Here is a 19,664-nt window from a genome sequence, read left to right on the forward strand (position 1 = left end):
TGCCGGGTACGGGGGGCTCCACTGGCAGAGCAAGGCCCGGGACAATGTCCTCTGAGCAGGGCAGACAGCAAAGCCGGGGGTGCAATGTCCCTGGCTGGGGGGCGCTGCAGACAGGCTGTGCAGAGAGTGTCAAGGGAGCCCCGGCCGGGGAGGCAGCAGGCCTGGGGGACAGGAGGGCAGCATGCGCAGAGGGGAATGGAGGGAACGCTTTAACGTGCCTGTCAGGTGGGGCTGCCCCACTTTTCCCCATGAAGCAGCATGGCCTGAGGAGGTGGCCGTCCCTGGGGACCATTAACTCATGCTACCCCTGCTAGCCGCCTGACAGCTCTCATTGCTTCCTGGGCACAGAGCCACAACGGCTACCCACCGATGCCATTAGGTGCGCCGGGAGCCGGCAGATGCATTAACCTCCTGACTCGCACACAACGGCGGCCCAAAGCGCACGTGAAACAGTTCGCTCCCCACTGATGCCTGACATCAATTTTTAAAGCACTGTTTAGCGTGAGCTGTGTGTTTTGATAACTAATTTATGGATAACCTCCACTTTACCCCGGCGCCGTGTCTGACTCCGCCGCGCCTGCCTCCAGGCCGGGGGGAGGAACGCAGCTCCCACAGCACCCCAGCCATGCCCACCCAGCAGCCCTGCACATGACAGCCACCTCCCAGAGACAGGAGCCGGCTGAATGCCCCATTCCCGTCAAGTGAGCAGGGCCCCATGGTACCAGGCCCTGCCCCGACTCCAGGCCCTGCCCTCCCCATCTGAATGTAGGGCAGGCTGCAACTGGTGTGGTTAAGAGAGGGGTGGGGGTGGGGGAGGGAGGGCGTGGCAGCACACCGTGGCTACATCAGGAGGGGGTGTGCAGCTGGGGGACTCAGCGCCCATGGGGAGCGGGGTGTTCTTTGGAAGGAGGCCCAGTCCCAGATGGCGTTTAGTGCCTGGAGCCAGTAGTGCTGTCAGCCAGCCTGCACCCCTGCTAGGGACCCCCAGCATTCCCTGCAGAGAGCTGCTGTTCCCAAGGATGCTCGGGGCTCTTCGTTCTCCTCCACGCCCCCCACTCTGCTCTTTAAAAACAAACGATGGGGGCATGCATGGACACACCGGTGTATGTGCTCACACACACGTGCGCTCGTGTGCACCCCCACCCCCACATGTGCACACAAACTTTAAGACTCTACTGCTGCATAATTCGCACACACCGGGAAAGAACACTGCTCTCCCTTCCCCCTCACTGCCACAGTTCAAACGCTGCCCCCTCGAAGGAAGAGCCATCCCTAGGGCCAAGCCCCCAGAGCTGAGCAAGGCCTTGTCTCCATGGGAGAGCGGCCCCACCTTAAGTGCCGATGTGATTTCAAGCTTATGTAGTCCGGCTGGCGCAAGGCTAGGTGGACGTCTAACCCTGGGTTCGTTTAAATCAACTAGGACTGAGTTAGGCCTGGGGCCAGATTCTGAAAAGTGTTGAAGCTTTGCTCAGCTTTGCGTTACAAGCCCTAAGTGACTTAGGAGCCTGAGGGCATGTCTACACTACATGCTCGGGCTCTGCAGCTAACAGGGATGCACTGTGGCATTGACGGACGGGGTTTTTCTACCGATGCAGGTAAATCAGTGGAAGCACTCTTCCATCGACCAGCCGCGTCCACACAGAGGGTGAGGGCTACCTGCCTGTGGTGCTCAGGGCACAAAACTCTTGTCGCTGGGCTGAGCAAAGTTTTAGGTGTAGGCCAGTCGTAAGTCTCATTTTCAAAGGGACTTCGAGCTCGTTTACACGTCAAACGTTGTAGCAGCGCAGAGGGACTTCTAGTGCTCCAGGGAAGTCGCTACTTACATCACCGGGGGTTCTCCCGCCAGCATAGGCACTCCACCTCCCCGAGAGGCCCCAGCTGGGTTGACTCCAGGGGTCAGGACGGTTTAACGGGGCCGCTCAGGGGTGTGAGTTTGCACTGACCTGATTTCAGAGTGCAGCCCATTTAGGGTTGTGTTGGCGAGGCCGGCCGGGCCAGCGGTTTGGGCCACCGCTCACGACTTCAGAGACCTGCGCCCAAGTCCCTGCTTTATCCCAGCGACTGTGTGGCCTCGAGCAAGTCACTGAGGGTCAGATTTGTAAAGGTATTTAGGTGCCGAGTGGTATTTTCAAAAGCGCCTAACTCCCACTGATTTCAATCTGCCTCGCCTGGTCACAGAATCACAGAATATCAGGGTTGGAAGGGATCCCTGAAGGTCATCTAGTCCAACCCCCTGCTCGAAGCAGGACCAATTCCCAGTTAAATCATCCCAGCCAGGGCTTTGTCAAGCCTGACCTTAAAAACCTCTAAGGAAGGAGATTCTACCACCTCCCTAGGTAACGCATTCCAGTGTTTCACCACCCTCCTAGTGAAAAAGTTTTTCCTAATATCCAATCTAAACCTCCCCCACTGCAACTTGAGACCATTACTCCTCGTTCTGTCATCTGCTACCATTGAGAACAGTCTAGAGCCATCCTCTTTGGAACCCCCTTTCAGGTAGTTGAAAGCAGCTATCAAATCCCCCCTCATTCTTCTCTTCTGCAGGCTAAACAATCCCAGCTCCCTCAGCCTCTCCTCATAACTCATGTGTTCCAGACCCCTAATCATTTTTGTTGCCCTTCGCTGGACTCTCTCCAATTTATCCACATCCTTCTTGTAGTGTGGGGCCCAAAACTGGACACAGTACTCCAGATGAGGCCTCACCAATGTCAAATAGAGGGGAACGATCACGTCCCTCGATCTGCTCGCTATGCCCCTACTTATACATCCCAAAATGCCATTGGCCTTCTTGGCAACAAGGGCACACTGCTGACTCATATCCAGCTTCTCGTCCACTGTCACCCCTAGGTCCTTTTCCGCAGAACTGCTGCCTAGCCATTCGGTCCCTAGTCTGTAGCGGTGCATTGGATTCTTCCGTCCTAAGTGCAGGACCCTGCACTTATCCTTATTGAACCTCATCAGATTTCTTTTGGCCCAATCCTCCAATTTGTCTAGGTCCTTCTGTATCCTATCCCTGCCCTCCAGCGTATCTACCACTCCTCCCAGTTTAGTATCATCCGCAAATTTGCTGAGAGTGCAATCCACACCATCCTCCAGATCATTTATGAAGATATTGAACAAAACCGGCCCCAGGACTGACCCTTGGGGCACTCCACTTGATACCGGCTGCCAACTAGACATGGAGCCATTGATCACTACCCGTTGAGCCCGACAATCTAGCCAGCTTTCTACCCACCTTATAGTGCATTCATCCAGCCCATACTTCCTTAACTTGCTGACAAGAATACTGTGGGAGACCGTGTCAAAAGCTTTGCTAAAGTCAAGAAACAATACATCCACTGCTTTCCCTTCATCCACAGAACCAGTAATCTCATCATAAAAGGCGATTAGATTAGTCAGGCATGACCTTCCCTTGGTGAATCCATGCTGGCTGTTCCTGATCACTTTCCTCTCATGCAAGTGCTTCAGGATTGATTCTTTGAGGACCTGCTCCATGATTTTTCCAGGGACTGAGGTGAGGCTGACTGGCCTGTAGTTCCCAGGATCCTCCTTCTTCCCTTTTTTAAAGATTGGCACTACATTAGCCTTGGTCCCTGAATACCTTTAAAAATCTGGCCCTCCGTCTCCGTGCTTCAGCTTCCACGCATGCCGTGAGGATTGCAGCACTTTGCAGCCATACAGGGATTCAGGGACATGCACCCTGAGACCTACGAATAACTGCACAGCGGTATTACCAAGAAGGGGGAGTCAATTTGAAGCAGAACACAGCCAGGAAATCTGTACTATGCCAGGTGGACCAATGCACGGAACAAATTAAATAATCCAGTGTACCTGCACCGTGCCTTGGTGCTGTTAAAAAATGTCTCAGTTCCAACTGGAACATCAACAGAACATCACAGGACAAAACTGAAAGGCCCAGTAAAGTGGCAGATTGCAAACGCATGCATGCCAGGGGTCTCAAACTTGCCGAAGAGATGCTGCGGGAGTGGAGTCTGAACAGCAGCAACAGCTTGAGGGGCTTTGTGATTTCTATACTCCACCAGGACCCACTGCGCTTCCAGGAATAACAGACCGAAGCACCAGCTGCAAACTCCTCCCCAAAAGGAGTAACAAAGCTGGGGCTTGACAAAGGGGCAAAGGCTGACTCACAAGAGGGGCTTCAGGCGCAGCTCTGGGAACGGGGCGGGGGGGGATGTTTGTGATGTTTGTTACCTGCATGTTTGTGATCTGCAGAGTCCCGTTGTCTAACAGGCTGACCCTGGGGTCCCTGCCCACAACCTGCTGCCCATCTTTCAGCCACTGGACGCTGGGTAGCGGGTTCCCGGTCACATGACATTGCAGCTGGGCTGTAGCATCCACGGCCAGCGTCTGATTCGCGGGCCCTCGGCGGATGATTGGCGGGATGCGGTCGGATGTCACTTAAGGGGAAAAGGCCAGAGCAGGTGTTAGCGGCTCTCCTGGCCCGCGTCGAGGGCAGAAAGCACCCAGTCCCGCTATTGAGGGACCATGTCCAGCAACACGCCCGCCCCAGGTTACCTGGCCACACCACGGCAGCGCCACGGCCTCTGGGCAGGTGCCACCTGGGCAGCAGGGAGCAAGCTCCATGCCCCCCATCTGGTCAAGGTGCTCACCCCGCCCCGGAGGAGCCAGTCTGGCCTGCTGGGAGAGGGGTCTGAGACCCGGCTCCACTTGATCCTTGCGCTGCCTGCTGAGGCTCCCCCATGGGCCCAGGAGTGTCCATTTGGTGGCAGGGTTGCTGCAGTAAGAAGCCCACCCAGCCCAGCCCTCCAGAGACCCCAAGCATCCCAAACTCGCCCCACACAGAACGGCCCCTCCCAGCAGAAGAGAGCTGCCACTGAGGCCCCTCCCGTGGGCAGCACCGTGACACCCCCTCTTCCCGGAGGCCCCTCCCATGGGCAACATCGTGACACCCCCTCCCCCCGAGGCCCCTCCCGTGGGCAGCACCCTGGCACCCCCTCCCCCCAGGCCCCTCCCATGGGCAGCACCGTGACACCCCCTCCCCCCCGAGGCCCCTCCCATGGGCAGCACCGTGACACCCCCTCCCCCCGAGGCCCCTCCCATGGGCAGCACCGTGACACCCCCCCCAGACTTCCGAGGCCCCTCCCGAGGGCAGTGCCCCCCCTGCTCCAATTGAGCCCCGTCCCCTTCCCTAGGCTGTAGCAAAGGGCAGACGCCGTGGGAATGGGCGGTTGCTCTGAGGAGAGGGCTGCGGAAGTGCTGCCAACCCCCGGCTCTGGTGACGTGCGCAGGTCGATGGCACTTTAATGAACTAAGCATCTGAGCGAGCCACGGGCCGGCCCTGGCTGGTGCCATCCACCAGAAGCCAGATGTTGGTGCTAGTTTGCTAGCGGACCAAGGCCATTGATCTGCCGTGTGCGAGGGGAGAGGCAGGGCTGCTGTGACACCAGAACAGCCCTATTGAACGCAGATCAAGGGGGGAAGCAGCAGGACATTGAAGGAGTAAAGGGAAGGGCTCTCCTTAGACGGCACTAAGCACCCAGCGCTCCCAAGGGGTAGCTAAACCGCTCCGCTCTCTGGAGCACCAGGCTTCCTCTGAACAGGGCAATGGGAACAGCCGACCCCTGGTGCCCCATTGCCCTGTGCTACTGCCCCACAGACCGTGGGCGGCTCTGAGCCTCTCCCCGCACGCACCCCCAGCGCTGCGCTCTGCGCTCACCGTCCTTTGCTGGCCGGTCTGTGGCCGATAAATCCGGGGGCCTATTAGAAACAGGCTTTTGGGGTGGATGCAGAGGCCTTGGAGCTCAGGCTGTGCTGACGGGACTGCAGGGGAGAGCATGGGGCGGCTGAGGCCGGAGTGCCATGGCAGCAATGTGCCAGCCCCAGGGGAAGGCAGCCGCGTATTGTGCCAGCAGCCACAGCTGGCAGCCAAAGAGCATGTACACAACACAGGTAGCTAGAAGGTGGGTGCCAAGCCATGGAGACCCCCAGAGTGCAGGGATTGGGGAACAGAGTGGGAGGTGGCTTTGCCTCCTCGGCCCCTCCTATGCTGGGAAAGTGACCAGTGGGGAACCACGGCTAACAGGGGATCTGGGAATTGAGTTCAGACACCACAGCGGAGTGGCAGGCCCCGTCTGGCCTGGAGGACGCAGGACAGGAAGAGCTGGCACAGACAGAGACGGGAACCCAGCACCTGGTTCCAGTGTCGCCATTTACACTCACACACCATGTGCGAGAGGCAGGACACACCCCACGCCAGTGGGCCCAAGGCAGCCCAGGAGTGCGAGAGCTGGCTGGAGGGCAGGGTCACCTGCTCACTCAGCAGGCTGTGGGTCAAGTCCTCGACACCAGAGCACATCTGTTGTCAGTAGCGGGGAGGCCCAAGGTGCCGCACGGGCAGCAGAGAGGGAGGTTATTAGTCGCCAGCCCGAGCAGGACTCTTGTCAAGCAGTTGGAATGGGCTGGCTGTGGGTTGGCAGTGCTGCTCCACAACGTGGCTGCCAGGAGCCAGGGCGCAGGGAGGCCTGTGGGGACTGTATCTTGTGGGGCAGGCCACTGTGAGGGGCAAACGGAGGCCTGTTTGGTGAGGCCTGAGGCAAGCATTTCATTAGTAGGAGCGACTTTAAAAACCTGAAACTAGCTTAGAAGCTGTAAACAAGACACCTGAGTGTTCAAAGTCATGTAGAGAACTCCCAGGCTAAGAGGGACAAATTCCAGCCTACATGCATAAGATGTGGAAAAAGTCATATCTCAAGAGATGATGCATGTGCAGCCAGAGGTGTGCAGTGTAATAAATGTATAAAATATGGACATTTTGGAGCTGTTTGCCGCACCAAAGCAGTCAGGGAGTTGACTCATATTACACACAATTCAGAGCTTTTGTTTCTGGGATCTGTCACTTGTGATGACACAAAGCCTGTCTGGAGAGTGAAACTAAATATTCACGGCAAGACTATTGACTTTAAAATTGACTCAGGAGCAGACCTCGCTGTCATCTCAGAAGGGAACCCCTCCCAGAGCTGAAGTCACCTGACACTGCTTTGACTAGCCCTGGAGGTATTCTGAACTGCAAGGGCCAGTTCACCACAGAAACAACTTACCAAGACAAAAGCTTTGCATTCAGAGTGTATGTGACAAACAGATGACAGACCAACCTTTTCAGCCGCAGTGTGGCAGCCATGATGGGCCTAGCAAGAAAGGTGGAAGAACTTGAATGAGAATTTGATGATATTGGACTTTTGAATGGAGATCCAGTACAAATCAACTTGAGAGACAATGCTGGACCATACAGTATACAAACACCTGTACCAGCCAGATCTTTGAAGAGACTAGCTGAAGATTTATGCAGATTCAGGGGAATCATAGCATCATAGAATATCAGGATTGGAAGGGACCCCAGAAGGTCATCTAGTCCAACCCCCTGCTCGAAGCAGGACCAATTCCCAGTTAAATCATCCCAGCCAGGGCTTTGTCAAGCCTGACCTTAAAAACCTCTAAGGAAGGAGATTCTACCACCTCCCTAGGTAACGCATTCCAGTGTTTCACCACCCTCTTAGTGAAAAAGTTTTTCCTAATATCCAATCTAAACCTCCCCCACTGCAACTTGAGACCATTACTCCTCGTTCTGTCATCTGCTACCATTGAGAACAGTCTAGAGCCATCCTCTTTGGAACCCCCTTTCAGGTAGTTGAAAGCAGCTATCAAATCCCCCCTCATTCTTCTCTTCTGCAGGCTAAACAATCCCAGCTCCCTCAGCCTCTCCTCATAACTCATGTGTTCCAGACCCCTAATCATTTTTGTTGCCCTTCGCTGGACTCTCTCCAATTTATCCACATCCTTCTTGAAGTGTGGGGCCCAAAACTGGACACAGTACTCCAGATGAGGCCTCACCAATGTCGAATAGAGGGGAACGATCACGTCCCTCGATCTGCTCGCTATGCCCCTACTTATACATCCCAAAATGCCATTGGCCTTCTTGGCAACAAGGGCACACTGCTGACTCATATCCAGCTTCTCGTCCACTGTCACCCCTAGGTCCTTTTCCGCAGAACTGCTGCCTAGCCATTCGGTCCCTAGTCTGTAGCTGTGCATTGGGTTCTTCCGTCCTAAGTGCAGGACCCTGCACTTATCCTTATTGAACCTCATCAGATTTCTTTGGGAAATCACTACCTGGTCGTTGTGGACTTTTTTCAGTTATATAGAAACAATGTACTTGAAAGTCATAACATGTCACAGTGTTATTGAGAAACTGAAATACACTTTTGCTCACTTCAGTATTAGAGAACAACTGATGATGGACAATGGATCGTGATTCACTGCAGCAGAATTTTTGTCATTCAGAAGGAACTAGGATATTGATCATATTACAAGTAGTGAATGGAGAAGCTGAGAGAACTGTACAGACAGCCAAGAAAATCCTACAGCAGAACGATCCATTCCTTGCTCTTCTGACTTACAGATCAACACCAATAGCATCTACTGGAAATAGTCCAGCACAACTCCTGATGTGATGACAACTCAGAAGTACTGTTCCAACTTTGGAAAAGAATCTGTCTCCACATTGGCCAGACATGAAGCCAAATTGGATAAAAAGCAAAAAGTCCATGAACACTTTTACAACAGTCATCACTCAGTTAGAGAACTGCCAGGTCTAGAACCTGGTGACCGCGTTTATTTCAAACCGGAGGGAGAAAAAGGACGTCCAGCTGTCATGAAGACAAAGAATTCATTGCCCAGATCATATGCGATTGAGACCGACAGTGGAGAGTTCAACAGAAATTGTTGACATCTACAGTTTGTTCCTCAGAAAGAACAATCCACAGAGCAAACTCTGCAGCTGGAGGGCACAAAACAAGAAGATGACTCAAGAATTCCAAACCAACCACAGCCAGCTGTTGTAACCACTGGACAGCCAGCTGACCACGTTGTTCCGTGTTTGGGTCATGTAATTAAAAAACCCAGTACGGTTCAGAGATCCTTAACAAACCGATACATACTGTCCTTCAAAGACAGCCTGATAATGTAAATATTGTAAAGGGTAGGCATGTCGAATTTAAAGGGGGAGATGCAGTGACTTGGCTGCTACTCTGAAACCTGTATTATACGGTTCAGCCACTGGACTGCACTGTGTGTAAAATGCCTTATTTAAGCTCTCCTCAGCCATACCTGGCACAGCGTTGAAGGATCTGATGCTGAACACAGCTGAGGTATAGAAGCGAGCTCTGTGACCTGTCCACATCTGGTACAGGGACATGGCGGATGTGAACAGGGCGTGGCCCACCATGGCTTTGAGTCGCTGTTAGGAGTGGGTGAGAATGCTCATTGCGACAATGAAACAGCAACTGCTGGGGCTGGGGCAAAACAGGGAATTTGCATTTGCGGGGAGGTTTTCTGTGATGTGGCTTGTTTTATGCAGAAGCTGACAATGCCCTGCCCCACCCCCCCAAAGGAGCTAAACAACTCAACTCCAGTTCTGTCTGGCAGGAGCCAGCTGCACCAGAAACATGGCTGTTGTCATTCTAGCAAGATCTATGCTAATTTTTAAACAAGACTGATGCGGGTGGCTCACATGTCATCATCACTCAGCGGCTGGCTGATGGCCTCCAATCTGCATATTGGCTGGCAACCAGCATTCAGAGCCTCAGCCCCTGGCCTGGCTGGCATTACAAGGACATCGGCAAACAGCTCAGCTAAAATGGTGGCCAGCCACATGGGGCCACTTTCTAAACTCTGGGGGCTTTGGGGGTGTTAATCCTAATTTGGGAAACGTGGTTTTGGGGGCATAAATCAGTGTTCTGGGCCATGATGGTGAGTGCCAGGGCTTCTGCTGGCAGAGACGCCAGCTCATTTCGCAGCATCTGCACAGACATGCACCAGAAAATCATATCCCAGAATAGGACAAAAGATCCAGTGATGGAACACAGCTGCTGCCCCCTCTGTGCTCTGTCTGCCCTCTAAAGCATCACTGTTCCTTTGGCACATTATCATCAGCAGACCAACTTGGCAGTCCACACGGAAGAGGAAGGACAGGTGCTGGGGCAAGGGACAGTGTTAGAAAAGAGTCATGTAGGACTAAGGGCCACTGTTTACTATAATGCTTCATAACATTTGTTCTCTTCTCTCCTGTGTAGGTTTTTATGCCGTGCTCCTACAGTCAGGGCTGGAGAATCAGCTCCCTGACAGACACTCACAAGGAATGGCCCTCTTGCAGAACGACAGCCATCACCCACTGTTCTCAGTGGGATCAGAGCCACAGGCTGCCCTCAATTACAATGGGTCATTTTGTGACAGCCTGGACTCCTGTGCTCACCTTTTTACAAAACTATGATACATTTTGTACAAAGTCTGCCTTGTGAGGTATCATTTGGAAACTCATAATCTGCTGAGCATTACTGTCTAGGTGAAATATGTGTGGCAACACTGTATACAAAGTTATAAAATTCTACTGTATGACATTGATGAGACATGTTCCAAGTTTAGAAAAACAGCCTCAGACCAGTTCCCCAGAGACAAAAGATTAGTCTACCCCTCAGCCAGGTGCCAACAAAATCAAGTGGACTATCACCTGGGTAAATGGCCATTCTTTGGCAAGAAGAAGGGTGTGAACGAGACATTTACATTTTGAGTTGGGGGTTCCCGTGTGACAGACTAGCTGTTGCCTATACCCCCACTGGAGATAATCCTCAAAGAGGAGAGAAAGTTATAAGAAGAGAGGAGACTCTACACAAATTACCTTTCTCCTCCATTCCTTTCTGCTCATGGCAGTATCAACGCCTGAAGAAACACTGAACTGGGGAGGGGTCCTGGCCTGGAGGCTTTCAGCCAGTAAAGACTGCATAGAGCAGGTGGTGAGAAAAGCCTTTGCTTCAAATTCATTTAGCTTGCTAAGTTAGGTATTAGTTTGCGTTTGGGTTTTTTTTGTAACCAACTCTGACTTTTATGCCTCATTACTTGTAATCACTTAAAATCTTCCTGCAGTTAATAAACTTGTTTTATTATTTTATCTCAACCAGTGTGTGCTTGGATTACAGTGTTTGGGACCCTCCAGCTAAGTAACAGGGCTTGTGCATGTCCTTTTCTATTAATGAAATGGCAGGCTTTCTATGAGCTTGTACTGCACAGACGGAAAGAGCTGGGCAGTACAAGACACACATTTCAAGGGGCAAGTCTGGGAGTGGGACTTTGCTGGGGTTGCCCTGTAACGTAATTCATGAGTGATTAGCTGTAACGCTCAGACAATTCAGCTGGGAGTGATTTACTTGCTAGAGGCTGTGTGTGAGCAGGCCAGGAGTGGTTGCTCTTACAGCAAAGCAGTATTAACGGCACCCCAGGTTGGAGATTTCAGGGGAGACAGCTGTCCATCTGTCCAGACTGTACCCGGGGCAATGTCACACATTTCCTTACAGCATGGGCAGGATGCTGTTTAGGCTGCCCCTAGCAAAAATGGCCACTGCCTCCCATTGTTACTAACGAAGTAAAGCCAAGCTGCCCTGAGTGCTGATGGCAGCCCTGATGCTGGGAACAGGCCAAGGGGCTTACTGGGAGGGGAAGGGAATCCAAGTGACTGTGGCACTGGGGGTAAGTGGGGACCAGAGAGGGATGTTAGAGGTATGGAGGGGGGGCATTCAAAGGGAGGCAAAGGGGGCAGGTGAGTATGAGAAGCAGAGGGAGACTGAGAGGAAAGGAAGGGCAAGGGAAGCCCAGGGAACAGTGGGGGAGAATGGGAGGAGGGCAGAAGACCGGCTGGGGGAGGCTGGGTTTAATAGGGGAGGGACAGGTATTCCCCATGGTATTCCCCAGCCCAGCGGATGGGGAGAGGAGGCTCCTGTTTGTGCAGATAAGGTAGGATTGTGAGCCTAGAGGGATCTCGCACAGGTTCGGGGGTGGCTCCAAACACACCCAGCCTCCACCCTGGATAGAGCAGGGAGGGGCAGTGCAGGGAAGGGGGCAGGGCTTGTCTGTCCGTGGGGATGAGGCCGTGCAGTATTTGGCAGGTGCCACCCCTTCAGGGCAGAGCCAAGATTGTGGGTTGCAGTTACGGGGGAGAGGGGATGCACTGAGAGGGGCTCAGCTCCCCACGTCCTTCCCTTTGTGGGTCAGCGTCAGGCACGCTGCGTGTGTCGCGACCTTCCCAGTGTCGTGCTTTGTGCCGCAGCCCACAGAACGCTGTGCCCCTCGTTCTCACTGCTGTACCTGGGCACCCACAGTCGGTAAGCTCACCGCATCCTGGGAGGCAGGGAAGCGCTATCCCGCCATTTTACAGGGGGCCATTGACACAGAGAGACAAAGGCACTTGCCCAAGGTAACGCAGGAAATCAGTGGCAGGGCAGGGAACTGGCCCCAGCTCTCGCATGGCCCAGGCTAGCCCCTAAGCCACCTTTCCCCTCTATTATTGTTCCAAGAACTCATGGTGCTGATGCCACCCTGCCAGCTGTGTCCCTGCCCCTCTCTCCGCACGGATCACAGCTGTCGGAGCACACGCTGCAAACATGGAAGAGTGAGGCGGCGAGGGCGTGAGCGAGGTAGGTCCCGCGGGGCAATGGGAAGCCCACGTGGGGCCGCAGTCGCCCCAGGGCTCACTGTGAGAACAGGGCAAGGTGGGCAGGGAGGACCAGGTGCTGTCAGAGACGAACTGCAACCTGTCCTATGATTCCCGCTGGGGTTACTCAGCGGCTGACCTTGAAGTGGGCTGGGTGGGTGCAGAGTACAGTCAGGCCAACTCTCCCCTCACTCTGCTGCGAGTGTCACCATGGTGATGCCCATTCGGGGCACCCTCCACAGCATTAACGATGACCCACCCCCACCCGAACTACCCCAACCAAGTAGAGACAAGCTTCCACCTCCGGCAGCAGTCTCCGTTCAGCTCAGCAGCCCAGGAGACGGCAGGATCCGCCCATTATTTATGACCCTAATTACTCTCCATTGATTGGGAAGCAGTGGCTGGACAAAGGGCCCCGGAGAGTCACACACAGTTGAATTTGCCAGGAACAATCAGCAAAGAAAGCGCCTGGGAGAGGGAGAACAAACCCCAGCCAAGGTAAAGGAGCTGGCTCAGGCCGAAATCAGCTGGCAGCAGGCAGGCACCGCACTCAGCACTCGCAAGGGGGGCGGCGTTTCCCTGGCCTCCCGGGCAGCAGACAAAGTGCCTGACAGCTTCGCCGGTGACGTGGGCGCAATGAGCAGGATGCCACTGGCCACAGCTGCCTCCTGCCCTGGCCTTGTGCGCTCGTCTGGCAGAGGCCTGGCTCCCGGTTCCGGATTGTGACTCACTTGCCCTCTTGTTAACACGCCCCTGGCCGGAACAGGCGCTCCACAAGATACAGACACATGAAGTGTCGCATAAAGGCCAGGGACGGCTCATCTGCCGCTGCGGAGTGCTGTGCTGGCTAGCCACCCTCTCGCTGCGGGAAGCCATCTGCGCTGCGGAATTAGGATTCTGGGTTACAACTCTCTTTGTCCAACAGTTGCCATTAATCACCTCGCCCTTGTCAGCTGGGCTGATGGATCAGGTGTTACCAGAAAACCGAAATCACCCAGGAGTGAGCGCCCGTGCTGCCCAGCTCAGGGGAGAAATAAGGGAATACAAAGGCTTTCCCTCGAGTAGGTACCATCTGCTGGGCGCTCACTGGCCTGCGTGCAAGGAGTCTGGTGGGAAGCACAAAGGGGAGAAGCTGGTTCCCACACTGGCAGCCCCAGAAGAGGCCAGAAGCAGAATGTGCCATGGGGGCGAGCTGCCCCCCCGTACCTACAGACGGCCACTCCAGCTCCGGGTTGAGGCACGGCTGTGGGCTAGTGCAAGGTCTCTGCACACGCTGGGCCCATGCTGCCCCAGTGCGGAGCTGGGGTCAGGAATGGTGCTGGGCCGTCTGTCTCTCTCCAGGCTTTGCTGGGAATAGGTTTAAGCATCTCAGTTGAGTTAAATCGACAAAGCCCTCCTTAAGCAGACACGGCTGTACCAGGTTTCAGAGGAGCAGCCGGGTTAGTCTGTATCCGCAAAAAGAACAGGAGGACTTGTGGCACCTTAGAGACTAACCAATTCATTTGAGCATAAGATTTCAGCACATGTTGGGTCGAGAACCAGCAGAAGCAACGCCGGTGGCAAGCGCAATTGTGCTGTATAACTGCCCCCCCCCCCCCGCCCCATCGTTCCGCCATCTCCTGCAAAGGATGAGTTTTCAGGTCCATACTGAGCAATACCTTGTGCACATGGTGGGGCGAAGCCCTGAGGCAGCCGGCCCTGAGCGCAGCCCGCTCGCAGCTTGGCGTGGGGTGCTGTCAGCACGGCCTTTGGAGAGCACAGCTCTCTGTCGGCACGTCCAAGCCAGGCTCCCGCCAATGGGGTTTCAAAGTGACACTACTTTGTTTGGACAAAACGCAGGATACCTGTGGGAGGGGGCGGCGGCAGGTGGGCTGGGGGAGACAGGCTCCACACAGGAGGGCAGGAAGCCTGCCTCTTCAGCTGGGTTTTTAACAAGAAACCCCTTCAAGAGAGGCAAGGATTTTATTTGCAATAAAAGGAGAGCCTCTCTGCTCAGGACTTGCTCGAAGCCGTGGTTCCTGTAACACCTCCCGAGCCCTGGCTAACGCCAAGGGAACTCAGACAAATGAAATTCACAGCAGGAGAGCTCAGAGAAAATGCCAGAAAACTTCACAGGAACAAATTCCACTGGCAAAGACCCGGGCCGCAGCTCCCCAGGCAGGGGCAGCTGCTCCGCTCCCGTCCCCGCTGCTCAGACATTCCCGGGCTCTTTGCAGTCCCACAAGGGAAGCAGCTGGGGGGGCCTGTCCCTAGCTCAGCACATGCTGGTCTGCGCCCGACCGAACCCCACTGCAACCAGGGCAGAGCAGCCACATCTTGCTGCACACCCAGCTGGGGCCTGGTGTCAGGGCCCCACCAGGCCTTTGTGAGCTGACAGCCGTGTTCCCCATGGAGATGGGCTGAGTGAGGGGTAACCACTGCAAACGGGGAGCCTGAACCGCCGACCCAGCAGCTGCAGGAGCAAATGGCTCCCTCTCCAAGGGTAGGGCTACGGGACGGGCACCATACCACTGTGGCTGGGGTGCTGGAGCTCTGCTGGCAGAACCCCGTCGTACAGATGCAGCCCGTGCCCATGGAAGGGGTTTTTCCGTTGGTGTAGGAATGCCACCTCCCCGAACGACGGAAGCATTCTTCTGTTGGGGGTGCGGTGGGATCTGGGCCCTGCCGGGAGCTGGGCAGCCTTGTTCGTCTCAGGCGGAAAGAGCTGCAGCCACCCCACAGGAAATCCAGCAGCAGGCCACTTCTTCCATGCTCCTCTCTGACCCCTCCCCACATTGCCCCCACAGATCTTCCCCTGCCTTCTTCCTGTGCCCTGCACCGGACCCTTCCTCCCCCGACCTACTCCTTCGCTGCCCCTTGCTCATTCCCTGCACTGGGCACCAGGCTGGCTGCTGTTCCAACGGGCCGTAGCTAGTTAGGATCCCTGGTACTCCGCTGTTCTGGGTGTCTGTGGCTCATGCCCCAGGGCCCCGCTCGCACAGTCCCTGTGCGTATCTGGGCAGCTGGGAGGTTTAGAGCCCTCCTCCCAGGTAGGAAACACCTTAAAACCCTGACCCCCTGAAAATGCAGTCTGCAGGCTAAACTAACCAGCTGCTGAAACACAGCCCTGCGACCCTGAGTAAGGGGCCGTGACAGGAGCGTGCTGCAGATAAGGGGCCATGCTCCAAGGGGTTCAGCATGCAGGCTGTCCCCTGCCCCCAGCTCAGCGAGGCGGAGGGGATTTGGCTCCAACTGTCCAGAACCTGCCGCCCAGACAGAGGGGCAGGGGTCGAATGGCACCTTGCCCAGACTCAGAGGGAGCACTACTGGACCAAACCAGCTGCCAGCCTGAGTGAACGAAGTCCACTGGAGCCCCCGGCAGAGCCTCCTGGCCAGGCTCACCCCTGTGCTCTGCCATTCCCTCACCAGCACCTTGGGAACTCAGCAAACGCTCCACCGCTCCTGGAGGGAGATGTCACGCTCCCCCACTTCTCCCCTAGAGCCGCCTCCACCCTGAGCTCCGGGGCCCAGAGCCCCTCGGCCCTGCAATACGCCGACCACATGACTCCAAGCTCCTACAGGGCAGTGAGCCTGCTGCAGGGCCTGGACGTTACCGGGGGTTGTGCCCCAGGCGCCACTCCACAGTGCTTGGCCTGGGGACCACACCAAGGGCTCTCCCTGACCATGAAGGGCCTTACTGGAGCCTTTACGTTTACAAGTACTCACCATCCTCCACCTCCAGCAGGGCTTTGGCCAGGATGCTCCCCGCCACGCTGATGGCCTGGCACATGTAGTACCCCGAATCTGCTGTCTGCACCTCCGTGATGGTCATCTCGCCACTCGGGGACACGGAGAAGCGGCCCATAGGCTGAGGGGGCTGGCTGGGAAACAGCAGGATCTGCAGGGCAGACACAAGGGGAGAGCCCCTGACTCTCCACCTAGTGAGAGCCGAGGGCGGCCCGGAGGCATGGGGAGTACAGGGCCTCTGCAAGGAGAGGCTGGGCTGATTTTGGTAGTGCCCCGCCCAGGGCCAGGCAAAACAACACGGGGCCCAGCTCTCCCCTGACACTATGCAGGGTGGGCGGAGGGGCTGTTCATGATATCAGGCAGAGCTCCCTGCACCAGTGCCCAGAGATACAGAGGACCCAGCACAGTTCCAGGCCCTGCGGCGCGGGCCAGGGCAGGGCTGCAAGGGGCCAGCCTGTGCTATGGGAGCTTTTCAGGGGAGTTTCAGGCTCCCAGATTCACCTTCAATCTCACTGAATATGAATAACAGTCCTACAAAGCCACAGCCAGCCCTCGGAGCGTGCGGGGCCAGTCCCCTCCCACCAGCCCTCGGAGCGTGCGGGGGCCAGTCCCCTCCCACCAGCCCTCGGAGCGCGCGGGGCCAGGCCCCTCCCACCAACCCTCGGAGCGCGCGGGGCCAGGCCTCTCCCGCCAGCCCTCGGAGCGCGCGGGGCCAGGCCCCTCCCGCCAGCCCTCGGAGCGCGCAGGGCCAGTCCCCTCCTGCTTGCCCTCGGAGCGCGCGGGGCCAGTCCCCTCCCGCCAGCCCTCGGAGCGTGCGGGGGCAGTCCCCTCCCGCCAGCCCTCGGAGCGCGCGGGGCCAGTCCCCTCCCGCCAGCCCTCGGAGCGTGCGGGGGCAGTCCCCTCCCGCCAGCCCTCGGAGCGCGCGGGGCCAGTCCCCTCCCGCCAGCCCTCGGAGCGTGCGGGGGCAGTCCCCTCCCGCCAGCCCTCGGAGCGTGCGGGGGCAGTCCCCTCCCGCCAGCCCTCGGAGCGTGCGGGGCCAGGCCCCTCCCGCCAACCCTCGGAGCGCGCGGGGCCAGGCCTCTCCCGCCAGCCCTCGGAGCGCGCGGGGCCAGGCCTCTCCCGCCAGCCCTCGGAGCGCGCGGGGGCAGTCCCCTCCCGCCAGCCCTCGGAGCGCACGGGGGCAGTCCCCTCCCGCCAGCCCTCGGAGCGCGCGGGGGCAGTCCCCTCCCGCCAGCCCTCGGAGCGCGCGGGGGCAGTCCCCTCCCGCCAGCCCTCGGAGCACGCGGGGCCAGGCCTCTCTCGCCAGCCCTCGGACCGTGCGGGGGCAGTCCCCTCCCGCCAGCCCTCGGAGCGCGCGGGGCCAGGCCCCTCCCGCCAGCCCTCGGAGCGCACGGGGCCAGGCCTCTCTCGCCAGCCCTCAGGGCGCGCGGGGCCAGTCCCCTCCTGCCAGCCCACGGAGCGTGCGGCCGGGCCCACTCCGTCTGGAAAGCACCTGGGTCTTGTGTTTGTGGTGCCTTCCCCTTAAGAAGGGAAGCATTCCCCAAGGAGAACGGCTGCTGGAGGGTGGGGATGACTGGCCCCCGCCCTCCCTCGGGGTTTCTGTTACTGGGTGAGGAGGGAGCTGTGTACAGCAGCAGGCCCTGGTGTGCCACAATCCTGGTCTCACACCTCCTCTCCTGCCACGCATGTGGGCAGAGAGAGGCTATATCACAGCACTGCCCTCCTGGCCACACCAGGCCCCGGGGCAGTTCTGGGCCTCTGCTGCAAGCATGCCGGAGGAGCCAAAGGAAAGGGACAACAGACGATTGAACAAAACAGAAGGGATGGGATGGAAAGAGCAGCTGCCAGGCAGGCGCGGCTCCTTGGCGATCTGGCAGCTGGTGCGCTAGGCACCGCAAAGCAAACACACTGCCTTGCCCTTCTGAGCCATGCAGCCTGTGGTGTGGGTGCCAGGCTGGGCAGACAGCACATGGCAGGCATACCCGCAGCTCACCCGGTGGTTCTGACAGAGGGAAGCCAGGCACACACTGGAATCTGCTTGCAGACCCCGGCAAGGCCCTGCCGAGCAGAACGGAGTCGTCCTGCTCCACTGGCCAGGAGATGATGCAGGACCCCAGGGAGCACAGCATTGCCCTGTTTCAGTCCCAGAGGTCCGATCCTTTTGCCACCCCAGCCTGGGCTCCAATATTCCTGCCCTGTCCTCCGGGGCCCGGTTCATCCCTATGGTTGTTCCCAACGGGGTTCAGTGCTGACTGGCTCTGCTTTCAGGTTCCTGGGTCCCTGCACACTGACCCCTTCCCGGAGCGCTCCAGCTGAGAGCGCTCTCACCCATGCGGTATGGTTCCCTCGGCTCTGTACGGCCAGTGGGCAAGGGGGGAGCTTTGCGTTCATGGGCAAGGGTGTGGGGCTCCAGCAGGGCAGCAGAGCAGCGTCACTGTAGAAATGTGCACTGCAGAGCAGCAAGTGCCAGGGCTGATCTGAGCACCTTAGCTGGGGGAGCCTCAGGAGGGGAACCCGGGGGGCTGATCTGAGCCAGGGCCCAGGCAGGGAGTGGGGAGCGGTGGGGAGCAGTGTTGAACTGAGCCAGGGTCTGGGGAAGGGAGCCAGGTAAGGGTCAGCTAGCACCTGTGAGCTGGGGTAGGGGGCAAGTCAAGCTGGGCCCTGGGAGCCAAACTGGGGCCTGAGAGCCTGGGGTGGGTGTGGGGGTCAGTAGAATCGAGCTGGGGCCTGGGAGCCTGGGTGGGTGTGGGGAAGCTCAGTCGGGTGGAGAAGACCTGCCTCAGGGGAAGACACTGCAGTCTGAGGGGGCAGCAGAAAGCAGCTGGCCCCCAGGGCGAGGCCAGGGGCCCACGGCACGAGGTGGCAGCATCTGGCAGAAGAGGAGAGCGAGACACACTGTTGAGCTGGGCCCCCTTGGCCCTGCTGTTCCCCGCCCCCCTGCACTCACTAACCTCCCCTCCCCACCCATCACCCCTCCATAGGCACAATGCTGCCTCCCCCCCCGCCACCCTAGGGGCTGCCTTCCTCAAGCCTCACCCTCTCGGGGCAATACTGTTGGCCTCTTGACTCCTGCACTAGGGTCTCGCCAGTGCCTCACCCGCCTGCAGGAGCCTCGACCACCCACAGAATAGCCCTGGCACGGCTCCAGGCACCAGGGCAGCTGGGGATGATTCGCTGCGGGGCAAACCTCATTGCCAGGGCCACTTAAACAGCTGAGCTAAGCCCCAGGGATGGACCAAGTGGGCCCCAGCATGGCCCCATGGGAGCCACCCAAAGCCAGGACCTCTCGTCCCCAGGGCTTGGGGCTGGGCATGGAGGTGTCTCAGCTGCGAGGATGAGCTGGTTGGAACTGGGCAGCAGGACCGTGCCTGGGAGATCTCCCTGAATCGAAGCCAGAATGAACTGGGCTTGACACAGCCCA

The 19,664-nt window shown here is 57.5% G+C and overlaps 1 protein-coding gene across 4 annotated transcripts in view; it reads right to left on the reverse strand.

Annotated features, from left to right (window-relative positions):
• ROBO3 (roundabout guidance receptor 3) overlaps nucleotides 1–19,664 on the reverse strand; it is a 237,845-nt gene that overhangs the window by 21,133 nt on the left and 197,048 nt on the right. For 3 of the 4 annotated variants that reach the window (XM_048827595.2, XM_075122175.1, XM_075122173.1), the window contains exons 8-9: nucleotides 16,223–16,394; nucleotides 4,213–4,418 (exon numbers count right to left, since the gene is read on the reverse strand). In XM_048827595.2, the coding sequence (XP_048683552.2) occupies nucleotides 4,213–4,418; nucleotides 16,223–16,394 (378 nt within the window). The remainder of the gene's footprint in view (nucleotides 1–4,212; nucleotides 4,419–16,222; nucleotides 16,395–19,664) is intronic. The other variant, XM_075122174.1, reaches the window with a different exon arrangement.

Source organism: Caretta caretta, chromosome 22 (genome assembly GCF_965140235.1).
Source record: "Caretta caretta isolate rCarCar2 chromosome 22, rCarCar1.hap1, whole genome shotgun sequence".
NCBI classification, from domain to species: Eukaryota; Metazoa; Chordata; order Testudines; family Cheloniidae; genus Caretta; species Caretta caretta.